This window comes from Calypte anna, chromosome Z (assembly GCF_003957555.1).
Source record: "Calypte anna isolate BGI_N300 chromosome Z, bCalAnn1_v1.p, whole genome shotgun sequence".
NCBI classification, from domain to species: domain Eukaryota; kingdom Metazoa; phylum Chordata; class Aves; order Apodiformes; family Trochilidae; genus Calypte; species Calypte anna.
This window is the reverse complement of record NC_044274.1, coordinates 46,650,926-46,669,972: the sequence shown is the minus strand read 5'-3', so window position 1 is coordinate 46,669,972 and position 19,047 is coordinate 46,650,926. Positions and strand designations below refer to the sequence as shown.

Genomic DNA, 19,047 nt, shown 5'->3' with positions numbered 1-19,047 from the left:
TTCTGAAGATAAAAGTAGGAGTGGTCAGCCTTTTGGCAACTTTTTTTTTTTTTAAATCAAAGGGAAAGTGCTTCCCTTCTTTTTAATTTATAGTAATGGGGAAATCTGACTAATTCTACAGTGACCATTTTTTTTAGACTCAAGTATGTCTCAGTATTGGTAATACTAAAACTATATGTGCAGATGTAGTCCAAGATATATCAGTACCACAGCTCTATAGTTGTTTACAAATAGTCACTGCAAAAGGAGATTGGGACCTGCATTAGAAGAACACAGCTACTTCAGATGTTGCCTAGGCAGTTGGTTGTTTGATGACTTTTCCTGAAACTCTCAAATCTGGTGAGCATAAGAAAAGGGCTAGGAGAGTTCACTGAAAAACTGCAATGTCAGCATTACCTGGACTGTTAAAAGTGTGGCCTGTGTTGGTTTGTAACTCTACCTATCTAGTGAATAAATAAAGAGCTGGTCAAGATATAAATTAGTAGTATGAACTCATGAAAACCAGTGCAATGTAAGATGACAAAGTAACAATTTGACTACTGGAAATCCTGACGCTCATCAAGGATGAGGATCTTTTTCGAGACAGTAGAAAAGACACATTTACTAGTCAAGATCTAGCAACAGGTTTACCACATTACACTTCAAGCTGTTCAGCATTTGCTTTCTTTTTACTAATAAAGTCTTAAACAGTGGTACAGAGGCTTCACCAAATATCATTGAAACTCCTTCCCATGCCTGCAAGATAGCTGCTCTGGGGGCAGAAATATAAACATAGTAATAAGACAAATCATCCGAGCAAGTGTGAAGGTAATTTAAGCTCGGCAAAATCTGATAGCTAAAAGGATAGCTAAAAGAAGATGACTGTCTGCCATGAGATCACACAGAATCATAGAACTCTCACAGCTGGAGAAGACCCCTAAGATCACCGCATCCAACTGTCAACGTCCCACCTCTCCATCAGTTATATATCTCAATATCTGTATCACCCACTGGAGCATGTCCTGAAGTGCCTCATCTACACAATTTTGCAGTACTTCCAGGGATGGTGATTTCACCACCTCCCTGGGCTGCCCATTCCAATGCCAAACTACTCTCCCTGTAAAAATCAACATGTATGGATCCCAGTTCTAGTCTGAAATGGCTTTCTGCAGAACGGTGGTCATGGTTCTCCAGTGTCTTGTTGGCCTGTACTAATCACACGTTCAATAAATGTGCTTTCATGTCCTTGTCATTGCTTCACCTGTTCACGTGCTTTGTAGTTAACTTTATTCTGAAATGTGTTTTTTCACCCATCAGTATTTGCAAACATAAGTATTTTTTGAATAAGAGATTTGTGTTACTTCCTTTCATTGAAGTCACTTACTACATTAAAAAATTAGGCATATTTAATATAAAAAAATACAGCTTTAAAGTGAGAACAAGAGACATTTTACAATAATGTAAGTTTAAGGACAACATTAGACTTTAATTATTTATCAGTCTGATAAAACTACTTAGAGCAATCCTTGATTACTGTCACATAATCAAGAGTGAGCTAAGAGAGGTAAGGGGAAGTTAGACTTCTTTTCACCTGGGAGTGGCAGCATCTTTCTGGCTCACATCTGGCAGCTTTGTTTGGAGGAAAGCATAGATCCGTGGCCAGATTTTATTGGTTTCTGTTCCAGAGAAGGATTTCAATAACCCTTTTTTCCTGAGGAAGAAAAAGAAGAAACTATTACAGAAGTCAAATTGTTTAAGTGTTCTGGGTTCTCCACCTCACTTTAGGACTGCCCTGGCAGAAGTGTGTACAACGTGATTTAACACAAAGAAGAGCCATAACATGGGGAATGCAGCCTGGACATGCATTACTCTGTGCCTCAAACAGTGAGCTGTTGACCTCACCAGTTCATAAAACTGACAGCTGTCCACAGAGTAATTAATAACAAACTATGAAGCATAAAAAAGGAAGAAGCAATGCATTCAGGTAAGAGATGCTATACAGAACTCAAACAACTGTGACTAACCCAGATATTGTTAATTTACACTTCAAGCATCGAAGAAGGTATCAGAACAAACAAACCAAGCACAATCAAGTTATTCTGAATTGATTCTGTTACTGAGTTTCATCCGTAAATGTTATTATCATTAATAGAAACAGCTTGGGCCTGTGTCTTACTGTGGTGTTTTGAATAATTTTCACTTCAGAAAAGCTACCAAAGTTATGACAATCACTGTCAATCCAGAAAAAAATATTTTAACCATCACAAAGGTACAGATTCTTGTCTTTAGTTCATCAGTTTTGCTGGATCCTAATGAAGAATGGTGCATATGGAGATGGAAGGACAGCCACTTCAGGACGTTCTCAAAGATAATCTGATTTCTCTGTCTAGGCAAGCAAGATAAGACTACAAAACTATACCTACTATTACCTATAGGAAAAAAATGGGGTATCTAAGCAATCTAGCTTTACATCAAGAGAAACTGTGTTTAATTTTGGCTCTTAAAAGAACTAAATTTTTTTATCATTCCACAGTGCAAATGAGTATTCTCAAATACTGATTTTGCTGCTTACTCCCGAAGAGTCTTGCTAGCTGCTTCTGTCACAGTCTGTTCTTTGAACAGCCACTTTTAAATCCTCGTTAACAGTTTCTCGGTTTGCGTATCCCTTCTTGACTTCTAGCCTTTGTTAGGAGGGCTTCTATTTTTACATACAGAAAAGAAAATACTGTTACCTCTTCCACAAAAGGAGCTGTCTCTTACTACCTTATTAGCCTATGTTGCTTAAGACAATACTGTAATGTACTGACTAATGCACAGTGCTCTTTGTCAAGCTAAGTATGGCTTTAGCCAAAGGCTTTTTGCTAATCAGGCTCCTCAAAGAAGTTTCTTGTAACAGTAGAAAACTAATTACTGGGTTGATTTCTGACTGAGTTGATGGAAGATACACTGCTACTTATACTACATTTACAGTTGCAGTATCTCTGTAGCCCCTCCACAGCCACCCCCTTGTTGTGAGGGAGGAGCTCGTGTGCCCCGGTGAGGCTGTAAGCTCTGCTGGTGATGGCATTGCCTCCTGTAGGGTCTCCCATGCCAAACAGGTCACAACTGAAGGGTCAGACAAAGTGTGTCCATGGGCAGGATGGGCTCAGCAGCCTTCAGCAACCATCCTAGGAGAAGGACAACTCTAACTCCAGACCTGGGCAGATGGAGCTTGCTTAGCCCTGTAAGGCCGTCCATCTAAGAGAAGGACACTAACTACACCCATGTCCTAAGGACTTTGCTGTCACCATCCAAGCTTGCTGGGCCCTGGCAGATGAACCTTAGGAGTAAAGGGTGGGGCCAGTTCCATGCACGCTGCACCTCACCTAAAAAAGCCACAGGGATAAACACAGTCCCTAGGGATAAACCCACACTTGTAAATCCCTGCAGTGACAGGCAGTGGATGAATCAGCAGGGAAAGGGGCACTGGGAGCTGCAGACCCAACCCTGCATGCAGGCAGCTCAGGACATCAGTCGCTCAAGGCTGACCCAGGAGATGACAGTCTTGTTGGGCAGCATCCTCAGTGACCAAGCAGCCTTTTTAAAGGAGAGCACTGCTTGCTCCACACGGAGAGGGGCCTGGAAAAGGTGGCTTAACCAAAGCTTATCCCTACCCCCCACCCAGTTGGCTACCCACAGTCAATGTGCATCTTCTGATGTGGTCGCACAAAGACACAAAGGCATACACCTGCCTCTAAAGGTGTGTTCAGTTGACACTCACATGTTGGAACATCAGAACCATGCTTGATACAGTGGACAGTGGGCATCCTGAGCGTCGTTCTGCTCGGATTGCCCACAAACTGTCACAACTTAACACTGACATTGCTGCTCTCAGTGAAGTTTGTCTTCATGAGGAAGGCAGTCTTAAAGAACATGGTGCTGGCTACACACTCAATTGATCAGGCAAACCCAAAACCAAAAGACAGCGCTCAAGAGTTGGCTTCATGATTAAAAACTCCATTGCCTCCAAACTTGAAAATTTGCTGACAGGTCATTCCGATTGTGTTATTTCCTTACACCTCCCACTGCACAACAACCAACATGTGATTCTCTTCAGTATTTATGCCTCAGCCCTCCAAGGTGATCTTGCAGAAAAAGTCAAATTCTACACTGACCTGCACCATCTCACCCAAAAGGTTCCTGCAGGTGATAAGATCATGATCCTTGCTGGTGGCTGGTGACTTCAATGCAAGAATAGGAAAGAACTGTGAAGCCTGGAAAGGAGCACTAGGCATGCATGGTGTTGGGAACTGTAATGACTACAGACATCTCCTTCTAGAGTTCTGTGCTGAGCAGCAGCTCAACATCACCAACACTATCTTCCTGAAGACAACCTGGATGCATCCTTGATCCAAGCACTGGCACCTCACTGACTATGTCTTAGTGTGCCAGAGAAATGTTGGAGATGTCCATCATACCTGAGTAATGCCGTGTGCAGAATGTCATACAGACCAGTGCCTTGTGCAATGTAAACTTACCCTCTGCTTTAAGCCCACACCTAAGGGGTGGCATGCAAAGGAGGAGGCTCAAAGTTAATGATCTTCAAAAAGGCACAGTGAGAAACAGCTTCCAGATAAACCTTCAAGCTAGACATGTAGATCATCCCTCTCCTGAAGCACTTTGGCAACACATTAAAAATAGCATCCTTCAGCCCTCTGAGGAATCCCTAGGGTTATCCCCAAGAAAAACTAAGATTGATTTGCTGAAAGCAACCAAGAGATCCAAGAATTGTTGACAAAGAGAACTGCTCACCAAGCACACCCTGCTCAGCTATCTTGCCATGTAAGAAAAGCAGCCTTTCAGACACTCTTCACTGCCAGCCATGTAGTCCAAGGCTCAGCAATTCAGCACATTACACAACAACTGGTGAAAACCGAATCGGACATAGCCCCTACTTTGGGAGAGACTCTCAAGGCCATACAGCAGCTGAAAACTGGCAAGGCAGCTGGGGTTGATGGAATCCCATCTGAAGTCTGGAAGCATGGAGGCCAAGCACTCCATGCTAAATTTCATGAGCTCCTTGTGAGTGGTTGGGAACAAGGCGTACTACCACCAGATCTCCATGATGCAGCCATCATCACCCTGTACAAGAAGGAAGGAGAAAAGTCAAACTGCTCCAACTACTGAGGTATAACTCTGCTCTCCATTGCTGGAAAAGTCCTTACAAGAACACTTTTGAACAGATCAGTACCTCCTATAGCAGAGGAAGTTCTACCTGAAAGCCAATGTGGTTTCAGAGCCAATAGGAGCACCACAGACATGGTATTTGTTCTCAGACAACTGCAAGAGAAGTGTAGGGAACAGAGCAAAGGTCTTTATGTGCCATCCTTTGACCTCACTAAAGCTTTTGACACTCAGAGTACAAAGGACCTGTGGCAAAACTTGGAATGATTAGTATGTCCCCCAAGTTCCTCAAAATGATCACCCTGCTACATGAGGAACAGTGGGGCCAAGTCAGATATGGTGATGCACTCTCTGAATCCCTCCCAATAATCAATGGTGTGGAACAAGGCTGTGTTCTCGCATCCACTTTATTCACAATCTTCTTCGGCACAATGCTCCAAAGGGCCATGGCAGACCTTGATGAAGAAAATGGCATTTACATCCAATATGGTACTGATGGGAGCCTATTCAACCTGAGGTGACTGAACTAAGATCAAGACCATAAATTACCATGTCCCAGAATTCCTTTTTGCTGACAATGCCGCCCTCATTGCTCACACAGAAGCAGCTCTGCAGTGCCTAACATCCTGCTTTGCAGAGGCTGCAGATCTTTTTGGGCTGGAAGTCATCTTGAAGGCTGGAAGTTCTTTACCAGCCTGCACCACAGGAAGACTTCCATCATCCCCACAGCACCATAGGCGAATCAGAGCTTAAGTCAGTCCAGCAGTTCAGTTATCTGGGATGCATTATTTCCTTGGACACCAAGATCAACAAAGACAACAGATCAGCAAAGGCATATAGAACATTCGGAAGACTTCATAAAAGAGTCTGGAGAAATAAACACCTGAAGAAAAGTACGAAGATCAGTATCTACAGAGCCATTCTACTGTCTACTCTTTCATATGGGTCTGAATCATGGGTCATCTAGCACCACCACCTGCGACTCCTGGAATGCTCCCATCAGTGCTGTCTCCGTACAATCCTAAACATCCATGAACTGACCCCGTGATCTACGTCCCTGTCCTTGAACAGGCAGGGGTCACCACTATGGAGCCCATGATACTGAGGACACAGCTGTGCTGGGCAGGGCACGTCTCCAGGATGGAGGATCACCTCCTCCCTAAGATTGTGCTCTGTGGTGAACTTGCCACCGAGTGCCACAACAGAGGAGCCCCAGAGAGGAGATCCAAGGACTCCCTGAAACAATCCCTCAGCTGTGGCCACACTGACTGCCAGCAGTGTCCACTCTGGCCTCCAGTCGGGAGACATGGAGACACCATCCATAACTGAGCTGCTGCCTCCTTTAGGAACACACGTGGGATCAGTCTGGAGGAGAAAAGACAGAGCAGAAAGAGCTGTGCCTTGGCTGTCCCCTCACAGGAGACTTTCTCCTGTGCCTTTTGCAGCCGCACTGCCTGTCCCGCATTGGCCTTTTCAGCCATCAGCGCGCTTGCAGCAAGCCTGGGGAGAGACCTTCTGAAATCTTCCTTCATGGAGACAAGCCATGACATCTCTGTAGCTGAGGAGATCTGTTTCTCACTGTAGCAATGTGGGGGAAGCTTTTAGAATGTGAAATGCTAGATTTTACTACTTACCGGTAATATTCTAGAACAGGTTTCGTCTGCGCCTCATAAGCCTGCAGCCTCTTGGTAACTGTCTCGGGCTTATCGTCATCACGCTGAACAAGTGGCTCTCCAGTAATATCATCAATGCCCTAATCAGGTATAAAAGCAAACAATTATGTATAGTTCTGGTTAAGTATATTCTGTGTTACTTTCTATTTATATTGCAACCAGTCTTCAGTTGGTCAAGATGCAAATTTCTGCTTCTAAAAGGAAGGCTGCTACTCATATCTTACCTGGAATACACAATGATGACTTTTCAGTAGAACAGTCCATCAGTTAAAAGTATTTCCTTGGAACTGGCAATGAACATGAGCTTATAGTAACCTGACTAATATGCACTCTGGAAAATGTGTTGAATATGGGAAATGTGTACACCCAATCTTCATATATGAGGGAAAACAATATTGTTGGTAATATTCACATTCCCGCATGACAGGAAATAAGCAAGAGACCTACTTTTTTGACCTTTGATTGGCAACGAGAAAGAAGTTTATGGTTCTTTGAGCTGACATTGTAAAATGGAAGAGTTACAATTTAGCAGTATCTGTATAAAAAATGGTATAAATGCCAGCTGGAGTTTTTCTAGGATTCAGTAAACAGAAGGGACCCACTGTGTGAAATACTACAGCTCCTACTTTAATGGGCATCACCTCCAGTTTAATTGTTTTAAGAGATTATGGAGCTGTTAAGCCTTGAAAGCAGCAGTGACTGAAAAAATTACTGACCACTGGCATACTTTATGAACAACTAGCTACTGCTACAAAAACTGGCTCCTTAGGTGCATCTCGGGACAGAATACAACCCACCACATATAGCAGGGACCCTTTGCTTGCTTGTACTTATCACTCAAAAACACAAGAATTTTTATTTTCCCTAAAGACAAGTCTAATCTGACATTTGCAGTGGGAACCTGAGTGATCTTGCAAGTACAAAGCCAAATGTTCTAAATAGTAGCAAAAGCAGTGTGCCCAGTTGCCCACTTCCAGTGCTTACCTGCTATTTCAGCTGGCCTCTTTTCCTGCAACACTGAAATCAAGAAACTGCAAGGCTCACTATACTTCTGATGTAACTTAATACAGATTCCAGGTGAAATGTGATGCCAAAACAGGTAAATTATTTACAATTAAGTATGAAATACAGCTTAAGCTGAGTTGCACTATGGCTAGTCTGCGTTTCTCAGTATTAAGGTAACAATATACATAAGATGTCTCGGGCTATGACCTCTTTTATCCTTTGAGAAGCTTTCCTAACTGGCAGGTTTCTACATCTAATTTTGCAAGATGACATCCCTTCATATCCCTTGAAAATACCTATTATAGTTAAATGTAAACACAGAGAAAGCATCCTGTAGCTTCCTTTGAGTTATACTTTGGTGTCCCTGCCCATGGAGGGTCTGTAATGATCTGTAAGGTCCTATACAACCCAAACCTGTGTGCTTCTGTGTGCTTCCTAGATACAAAGAAAGTCAGTCCTCTGGAGAAAGGAAAACTACATTTTGGATTCTACATGCTGCAAACTTGCCTAATAGACTAAGAACATGTCCAACAGTGTGCAAGATTGAGAGTCTTACCGCCTAGTGAACAGCTTTAAAAAGAGCTTATAAAACACCATGGTGTTTCATTCTCCAGGGGACAAACACATTGCCCATTGGCTTGAGCTTCTACTGGGGCACTAACATACCCTGAGAGGCAGGCTGTTGCCAGAATCTCTGCTGTAGAGATATTAAATGATCCTTTTTCGTCTGAGCTACTGTGTTTTGCAGCAACCTACACAAAAAATATTTTACTGCAATTACCAAATGAAAGCAACACTTACTTAGTGCCAACGCTGACATGTATTGCTCACCTGCACTTTGGGAGGACTGAATTCAAGATTGTAGACTCTGCCACTAGCAGGGTGGATCCAGCGCGCTGTTAAACGACATTTTATGGTCTCAAATGGTACATCTAGGTCAATCACAGTGTCTATTTGGCATTCTTTATCCAGGGCTTCTGCCTGAGCAACTGTTCTGGGGAAACCTTTTTAAAAGAAATAACTCCATAAAAATCCAAAGGCAGAGTTAGAGCAAGAACTACCTAGATTTAGTCATTAATGAAAATAACTGTCAGACAGGAAAAAAACATTATCATCCTGTAAAGGTTGAAGACACATCAGATTTTCTAAGTATGTCATGGTGTTTTAACTTAAATGCCTCCCAGCTTCTACTTCTTCATTTCAATCAACTATCTTCCTGGAAGTGTATCAAGCACAAGAAGACCCCATATTCACATGTACTACATACTAGTATATTGAATAAAAGCAGTGTAGACTTACTTCAAATAAAAGCAGTGTATACATATTTCAAACAGTAAAAGCTACAGGCAGTTTACTCGGAGATCTGGAACAACCTAGAAATGTCTATGACAACTCTTACTTCCAAGTTGTTTAAGTCCAGCTGAAGGACTGGACTTTACAAACCTATTCTACTCCACAGCATTGAGTCCAATACATGTACTACAGGCAGTCCAGGATTAATATTACATAAAAGGCTAGATTTAGAAAGAGTTCTAGAAAGTCTAGTGTATCAAACCATCCTTAAGGATGATGACTGTGAGAACCCTCAGGCTGCACAGCAATTTGTCTCTTCACTTAGAAGACACTGCTTTTTGCCCCATGAACTCCATGTCTCCAGAAGTATGCCTTCAAAAGCATGTTACTACCAGAGAAATAGAGTGAAACTTAAAAATGAGAGGGTAGGCAAGAGAAAACAAGAAAAACAAGTTTTTTGCAGAGAATGTAAAATGAAAAAACTGACCACAAGAACTGTAGCACTCGAAGCTGTTGTAGAACATGCTATGACACCACAGGATTCACTGGAGTAACACACGAAGCTTCTGCAGTCCCATATTCTTCACTAGCTTGTAATTTTCATCATACTATACAAGTACATGTCTCCATAAAGGCAAGTACTGGTAATACAAACTTCTAAAACTCTTTGTGTAACATTGGTTCATGAGTCCATTGCCCGAGTAAGGAACAAGCCAAGAACTAGTCTTACAACAGAAAAAAACCCCAAAACAGCAGAAACTATGGTCTTAAGGCTACTATATGTTACACATCACAAAAGGAAAGAGCTGACTAACTTAGACCAAGTTCTAGCTTGTGCTTTAAGTGTGATGGACATGTTTTGCCCCAGTCATCAACTGTCCTCACCGTATTTCTGTCATGCTCACATTATCTTGTAGAAGCAGAGGGAGAGCCAGGACTCCAGCACTGTTTACAAGTTAGTCAAGCCACCACGTATCTTAGTTTTGCAGCTGGAAAATAAGTTTGCGTTGAAACGCTGCCTTTACAAAAGCATTTCATTGTAACTTAACCAGTTTTTGTTGCATTCAGTGTTTTACCAATACTGAAAAAAAATAATCTCTAAGATGTGACAAATAATGAAGAATTCGAGAACACAGAGGAAAGTGCCCTAGTGATACAGCACACAAACCTAAGCAGATCATATCCACATGCACCTCAGACTTCTTCATATCTGTATTAACTCCAGAAGCCACCAGCCATCCTAGGGCAGCGTGAATGGGTATTTGGCTAAATAAGCAAACAAGCATCTCTAAAACTCTTTTTAGTTTGACCTAGCTGATCTCAGCTGTTTGCTCTGTGTTGCAGTTGTTAAACTAAACACTTTCTGGTTAACAAGCTTCAACAGAACATTATTGCTCCTACAGGGTCAGTTGTATCAGAGTATCCCTAAGGTAACTCAGTCTCATTACAAACACTGAAGCAAAGTTTCTTCTCCAAGAGTTTAAAGAAGGAAGTGCATTACCATGCAGCAGGAATTGATTTATTATCTTAGAGTCTCCACACCATCCTCCTGTTGCCACTGTGCCCAGCTATACTGCTACACATCCAGATCCACAAGGCTGAAACTGTGTCTATGTAGGACCTGATCTAAAGAAAACATCTGCTGCTCTTTCCTTTATGTTTTATCATGCCATTCCCTGTGGGAATTAAGCCTTTGTGTTCACTATGGAGGAACACAACTGTGATTAAAGCCACCAGAACAGATTACTGTACTAGAAGCAATTATAATAAAGCACTATGGGACAGACTGCTCTTTGGATTTTTCATGAGCGCTAAATAAAATGCCATATTGACAGCTTTTTGGTTTTACATACTGAGACAGGCTGTGACTAGAAACCAAAACCACACACATCCAGAATACTCACTATCTCTGTGCTATGTATCCAACTGTACTCCCCTGTGCCAAGAGCTGATTAACTCAGACAAGGCTCTCCCTTGTGCATTAAGTTGGATGCAGCTGGTTTGCATCAGTCATCAACTGCCCTCATCCTATTTCTCCAGGTTTACATTACCACATAAAATGATTCTAAATATTAAGAGCAGAGGGAAAGCTAGGACAAGTAACAACAGCCAGTCAGCCTATAGAGACCACAGAAAAGCATTTTCTCTAGAATGAGCACTGAATCAAATAAGTTTATGCTGCAGAACTGCAGCATAACACTCTAGAAAACAGGACCAAAAAGCAAATGCAGGATACCATCTAGAGCACTTACGCAGTGTTTTAATTAGTGACTTAGTACACACTGCACTGATGCAGTCTGCTTTCCATGCTTACCTTGTTGCTATATCACATACATACTTTTGTATTTAAATAACTTCTCAGCCCCATTCTTCAAAAATGTTCCACACCCTGAAGACTTTAATAAGAAAAGGCTTTAAAAAACCCCACACTTCTCAATTTGGGTGTTGGGGGTTTTTGTCAAGAGGAAAAAAATCATAAGAATTACAGAAATTAAAGTTTTGAAATTTTACTGGAGTAGAATATTTCCTCTCCATGCATAGTGGTATCCAATACACTTACTTACCATCCAGGAGCCAGTTGTACCGGTCTAGACCTTTTAGCTCGCTCAGCATGAGTTGTGTCATGATATCATCTGGAATAAGCTGCCCTTGATCAATGTAGGCCTTGGCAAGGATTCCAACTTCTGTGAAAGCAAGAGAAGGTGTGTTACACTATCTACGACCTCCAGCAAGTGGAAAAAAAGTCCAGAAGTCTGCAAAAAATGTATTTCTACCAGGGTGGCACAGAGCATTAAAGCTGTAAACAAGACAGACAGTTTCTGAAATTCAGAAACAGATGATCAGTTAGGATCTGCTATCTGATTATGCAAATATGGATCAGATTAATTTGATTGATCTGTAGTTTCATGGATGGCATCCAGGCATCAACACACCTCTGTCCCCACACTTTCCAAATAATTTTACTGATAAGTGTTCAAAATACTAGGTTCCAAAAACTAAAATCAGGAGAGGCTATTAGGTAAAAGGGTCTTCAAAAGAACAAATGTAAAGGATACAAGTTGATTACTGTATCAACTTCCAGACTTCCTGTCAAAGAAGTAATTTTTCAGTTTAATGGCTGGTTACTAACTTACGACTTCACCAGCAATGCCTTTGGTATTTAAGAGAGCAGTGTGCAGTGGGACACACTTGCCAGATACATGTTTTTATGATTACGAGAGTTACAAGAGGATGTTTATAGATGTTGTAAACGACTTATGGGAGCATGCAGACAGTAGTATTTTCCCACGGAACTGACTAACCTTTAACCACAGGCATTTAGCCCACTAAATGCCATCCATGCATCATAGTTCTAGACGACATGCAGTAGCATGCTGCAGTTCACTCAGATCATGGGTCTAGCTGGGAAAAAATTAATTTGCTGGGGTTGTGTTCTAGGTGCAGTGCCTCTGCGGGCTTCGTTTATAAACAATTACCCAATTATGTAAGTCACCCAGAATAGCAGCTAGATTTGCTTCACTGTGGATGTGTAGAAGCCTTTACTTGCATCCAGTTCAGACCTAGTTACAGTAAACAGAAAACAGGATGGACTAACAGACAAGATAAAAACACTTTCAGCAGAAAGCAACACAGAACACCCAGTCCCATCACTCACGTCATGGAGAACATACGATAGTACAAATGCACTGGTTCAGACACTGAAAAGCAAGGTGCCCTCAAGTACTGCAAACAGTAGCTTTGGTGCTGAAGAAGAGTAATAAAATGACAATTTCCCCCAATTTTGGAGGTTCACATCTTTAGTAAGGCTTTGAAAAATTTAAAGGACCACTTATAAATAGGCACAATGCAGCCTGGTCGTGCTTCTAATAAATTTCACAGTGTGGAAAAGGGTCCAACTCCAGTGCTGGAGCACTGTAGCACACCATGAACTGCAAAGAAGGTGACATTTGAGCACAAAGTGTTCACTCTTTACCCTACCTCCCTTCTTTGAGGTTAGCAAACTCATGCCTCTTCTATTATTTGAGTGCACTTTAAACTAGGTATCCTGCAAAAGTAGGCTGCGAGGAACAAATTACCTTAGATAGTTTAATGTGTGCTTGGATCTGTTATTGATTTACACTGCAGTGCTGCTCTAGCCACAATGATCTAAGAATATGCACAAGACATGTTTGACAGAGAATGGTACCAACATCCTTTGGAAAGACAGATGAGCTTCTGGGCCCAGAGAGGTGTAGAGTATGGCAAACTGTAAGTTCTTTTTTAAAAAAGAACTTCTAGAAAAAGCTCTTTTACTAGACCAACCAAGCTGGAAACATATTGCCTTTCTCTACAAATCTAAGGGCATTTAGGAAGTCATTATTCCAGAAGAGAAAAACAGGCACAACTCTACCCAAATAGTTACACTAGATCACAGCTCATTTTTCTTTTTTTTTTTTTCCCCCCTGTTGCTAGGGATGAAATTACAGCAGGTTTTGCTGGTTTTATTTTGTTCTCTTTTTCCATTTCATCTTGGGTTTGAAACCACTACAGGCATGGCAAACTTCAGCATTAGAGGCAAGACAGGTTTCTCTCCCATCTAAGTGATAACAGGTATTCATGCTTAAACATTTTGCAAAAGACTGGCACGTCCTAAATGCATTACAGCAGACAAGCTCTACCCACATTCAGACAACAGCTTGCTTGGCACTACAGAGGTGGTTGCAGACTCTCCACTCTCCAAAGCAGCAGAACATGGTAGTAACTGCAAATTGCTAAGGAAACTCACATGTTTAACGGGACCTTTCAAGAGACAAAGTCCACTTTCACAAGACAGCAAATTCTAAAAATAGCACTGTATAGCTACCGCTAACTATATTTAATTTTTCAAGTGTCTTAACTGCTCAGCTTAGCCTAACACAGTTCCCAGACGACCAGGCATTGCTGGGGTCCTATTATAATCACAACTCATAAACTCTTTACCTCAACTAAACTTGTCAAAGTTCTCTGCATTGCTTTTCAGATCCTCTCCCTCCTTCAGTATAGTATTTACTTCTGCTACCTCAGTATTGAACTCAGTCCCTTAGAGGCCATTTTCTGTAACCACTTTCAATAACATTAAGACAGAGCTTCATCTTGGTTAATCAGTGAATGAAAAAGTCTATAGCAGATTACCCTAAGTTCTGCACTAGCTAATTCAGAGCAAACGTCATCACCTCCAATGACTTCTCCCCTCACAGCAAGAGTTTTAACAATACAGTTTCATTTCACATCTTGGTTCTCCTTTGAGTTCTTTATTCTGTCTAACTCACCTAGAACATTGCCAAATCACTTTTCTTTCCACTGCTCCAAGGACCTCTTCTCAAATTTCAACCTGCAATTTCAATTTCCTCTTCTCACACACCCTTCACCTTGGTTCTGGTGCTCTTTGATGTTACTTCCAAGACATATTGAAAGAGCACAAAACCTGGAGTACTGAGCAAATAACATATTTCCTTCATCTTCTGAAATGCCTTCCCTTCTCACTAGGTCTTATTCACACTGAAAGTTCCTGACAGGAACAATTTTGGGTTTGTGACTCTTTGTAAATATAAAGTTAGGCTTGCACAACCAAACTGACAGAAAAGGCATGAATGTGATCAGATATGCCTGCACAGGTGGTACTCCTAGCAAATGTTTAACTTGTAGATATCAACTGTAGTAAAGTCAGTCAACTAAGCCAAAGTCATTGTTCTTGCAGAGAAAACAGGATTTGTATGAAAAGAGATGTGGAAACCAGATCACATCACAAGTGATTTCATACTAATGTTTCATCTTCAAATACACTTAAAAGCTTCCAAAACTAAGACTGCCTGTTACCTAACCATAATACTGCAGTGATACTTAAAAGCAGATGTAGCCCTCTGCAGCTTTGAAGTCCTTGAAACAGCAATACTCTCACTTTGTCAGATGAAACATGACATGGTTCTTACAAGGTGTTTGACTCCCATCATGAAGAAAAGCAGATGCATAAGTAAGGGAAGGGACCTTTCATCATTGCAAAAACCCAGTGGAGAGCGGGGCTGTGGGATCTTAGCAGAGAGCCTGAGGCTGAGCTAGGACGACACAGTAAATCTAACTCACACCATTGCCTAATACAACTCTGTATTAGGTATGAATACCATGAATACCAACAGCAACTCTGTAGGCAAACGCAGAACATGCTGAAACCTAACCACAATATGAACTTGTTAGGTAATGGCAATTTTAAAAACACGAGGTAAATAGTTTGAAAATTTTGCCTGTTGCTTTAGGAAAGCACCACTACAGCTACGCCTGCTGGCTTAGAGCAAGGTCTTCTAATTTTGGAATGGATAGTGTTGTAATTTTTGGAAATTCCAGGTGCCAAAACTTCTAGCCATCTAATAGCTCTCTGAAAAAGTCTGACTGCTCAAAACTCCTCCTCTTGCTCTGATGAAAACATGAGTTTTTTTCCTGTTCAAGATGTTCCAGCTGGAAGATGGGAACACCTACAAAGAACACCTACAAAGAAAAGCAGCAAGACAAGGAAACGACCAGGTAGTTACAAAGCAAGGAAGGCGTGATAAACCCTAGATCCACCCCATTCGCGCTCACAAATTAGGATGCCAAGCGACAGCCCCCTGGGCTGAAGCCCCGAGGCCCGCTTCGGTGGCCTCTGGGCTCCAGGAAGAGCTGCGTGAAGACGCCCAACCTCGGGGAGGGGCATCTTGGAGGGGGATGCGGGGTGGCCGTGGGAAGGTGGAACTGGGAAGCAGCAATCCCCTGTCAAGATGCCTCCCGAACGGGGAGGGTGGGAGAAGGGGAGGAGCGGTACAGGAGCAGGACGGTGCCGTGTCTCTCCGGGAGGAGCGGGCCCGTCTCAAGCCGGAGCTTCCTGCCTGCTGCGTGGAGCCGGTTCCCGCGGTGGGGATGATCCAGGACCGAAGACAACCCCCCCCAGACACTCTCCTTCTCCTCCTCCTCACCCTGTCTGGATCGTCCCCTTTCCCACCTGTCTTCCTCTGCATGTTGTCCCTCAGCAGGTCGCCGCTGGAGAGGTGCTTCATGCCGAAGTGTTTGATAATCCGAGCAGAGACGGTGCCTTTCCCGGAACCCGGCGGCCCCATGATGACGGCGCGCAGCAGCGGCGGTACCACCATGGTGCCGGTGCTGGTACTGGTACTGGTGCTGGTGCTGGTGCTGTGGGCAGGGGACGGGCAGGGGACAGGCAAGGGTTGCGCACTGGTGAGCCCCTCCTTCCCGAGGAGCCCCGCCTCGGCCCCCCCTTAGTAGGTCCGGAGCGGGGGGGCTGGGTGGGAGGAGAGGGCGGTCCTGCCAGGGAAAAGCAGTGGCAGCTTTGCTGGCTGCCAATCTATCAGGAGCAGGAAGGAAAAGACCCTTTACGTAAAAGCACCGACGGGAGGGGGGTGAAAAAGCAAGCAAAAAAAAAACCCCAACGACACAGCATTAAAAAAACCCCACAAACAAACTACAAGAGCAAAATAAAATACAAAAGAAAACAAACAAAAAAAAACCCCAAAGCAAATCGCGTTTTAGAACCCAAAGTACCAGAGCACATGAAGGCATCACTACTCTACCTGGCCCTGACCCACCTCCCCGCATCCTTGTGGCCCAGGAACCCCAAAAGCTGCTCCTGGAGCCCTCAGTCCTAGCCCCAGCCCTCCCACTCTCTGTCCTAAACTATCGTGAGGATTTCCCAGGCTGAGCTGGGACGTCGTTCGTTTCCTGGCTGTCACCGGGTGACACTGCTGCAGCTGTCACTGCCCAGCTCTGCTGCCATGGGGCTGAGGGGTGGGAGCACTGAGTCGCGTCTGCTCAGCTCCCGGCTCCTCCACCCCCCTGCAGCAGCCTTGCGCTTGCTGATGTCTGACAAATTGCAGGTAGTGAACTTTTTGAAGAGCTGGATCTGAACTTTGTTTCAGATACTTGAATGTGAAGTGCTTCAGGCTGGCCGTGTCTTGAGCACGACCTTTCCAAATAACATCCAGAGGTCCCTTCCCATAGATGGGATTCAGTGATCCTCGAGGAGCCACAGCAGAACACTGTTTTCACCAAAACAGAAGGTTTCACCACTTACTGAGTGACCACTGTCATGTCCACAGCAGCAGAGTAAGCCTTCCTGCTGAAGGTTCTGGAGATGCTTGACAGATCTCAAGGACTGTGAGATGGAAGGGAAACAGTAAAAAAGTGATCTCACAGAACGCAGGGTTAAAGCCAAAACAGAAACAAAATCAACTCTTCACTTTAAAATACTGTTTAGTTTCAATGGTTTCACAAGAGCTTTGCAACAGCCACAAGAAAACACTAAAATGGACTTGTGGTACAATAGTATGAAAATGGGAATATAGCCCAAAACCTGCCCAGTCCACAAAATATATCACTTTAACAATTAGGTAGGAAGCTTAGCATGGACATCTTAGGATTAGCATAAATCTTACTACACTGAGCAATGTGAACCTCTGTATTGAACCTAGGAATGCCTTTATTCTGAATGCAGTAGGGCAGGAAGGGTGAAACACTCAGAGCTTTGTGAATGTTTCCAGGGACCAATCACAGTCTGCCAAAGCACCACACTCTTTAAAAATGGTGACAAAAAGACATTTAAATTTTAGAAGCCATGCTGTTTGTTTTAAGCTCCATACTTAAACGGGCTTAGGAAAGGCTGAAGTCCACCAAGTGTGTAGACAACATCTGAATGTTCCTAAAGCAAATGTATAGAAAAATGGAAGCTATTATATGAAATAAATAGATAACAAATAACTAAATTTGATTGATACATTGTTAACCTTTACCTTCAAAGTCACCATTCATAAAAAGCATAAATAATTTATCTGTTGATTAAGAGGCAACCTTAGGTTCAGCTTCACTATGAGGAGGAGCTCAGAAAAACTCCACAAAGAACTGCTAAAATAATCCCACTGCTGAGGACTACTCAGAAACCTAGGAGAATTTCATGAAGATTACACAAAGAAGAAGGTGAAGGGCATAAACAGGCATTTCACACACAGTCGCTCACACATGGCCTTTGCAGAAGTGGGTACTTACATTATACAAAATAAGTAGTAAAATGAAGGAAAGTTCCCTTCTCCTTAGCTATTTTTGCTACAGTTTAAACCTTGTCCTAGTAGTTTTGTGCAAGAGTTGTGACACATTCAGAAATGGAAATAGTATTTGTAGTACTGAAATAGGTCATTGGTTCATAGGTTTGTATGCAACACTTTGCACGCATACATTTGCATTATTCTGTTTTTAAAAATACACTATTTTTTTTCCTGCAGCCATAATTTGAACATCAAATTTGAACATGTTTGGAACACCAGATTTTATTATCTTCATTCAGACTTAGTTATTAATATTTTAGCACAGTAACCAATGTTACTTACACTGTATTCTGAGTTAAACTTGTTCTCCTTACAGACCAGATGCCTTCTTCACAAAGGCATGTCCTGGTTTGAGCCAGGGTAGAGCTAATTTTCTTTCTTGTCATTTTACTTTCAGCTAAGTCTCTTCTAAGTAGCTGCATTTGCTGAAATAATGGCGTTTTTCTCAGCCAGTGTCTTCTTCTAGGACTGGTAATTGATGTTTATAGTTACAGCTGGAGAATGGTCTGCAGAACCAAGGCCACTGCTCAGTTCTGAGGAACATCTTATGCTCCAGAAAGAGAAAAGGAGTGAAAGAGTCACACTTGCAACTTGTTACAACCCAGAAACACAGGGAGACACAGATCAGGCCAACGTGGTTTCTAAACTCCTTCTCAGAAAGGAGCCTTCGTTTGTCTGGATCAAACCTTGTAGTGTCAGACCTGGCCCACCCAGGGAGAGTGACTAAAATGTTATGGTCCAAGGAAATTGCCTGTTGAATACCCATTGATTAAATTAAGGCGAAATAACACTCAAGCTCTGTTTTTGACCATAAGATTTAATTAGAATCATGGAAA

The 19,047-nt window shown here is 42.6% G+C and overlaps 1 protein-coding gene across 1 annotated transcript; it reads right to left on the bottom strand.

Annotated features, from left to right (window-relative positions):
• Nucleotides 1-1,349: 1,349 nt before the first annotated feature.
• AK3 (adenylate kinase 3) lies at nt 1,350-16,712 on the bottom strand. The gene is made up of 6 exons (XM_008496228.2): nt 16,703-16,712; nt 16,102-16,374; nt 11,678-11,797; nt 8,652-8,824; nt 6,777-6,895; nt 1,350-1,690 (listed from the first exon to the last, which is right to left on the bottom strand). The coding sequence occupies exons 1-6, from the start codon at nt 16,710-16,712 to the stop codon at nt 1,567-1,569; spliced, it is 819 nt and encodes a 272-aa protein (XP_008494450.2). The 3' UTR covers nt 1,350-1,566.
• Between the last annotated feature and the right edge of the window lie 2,335 nt (nt 16,713-19,047).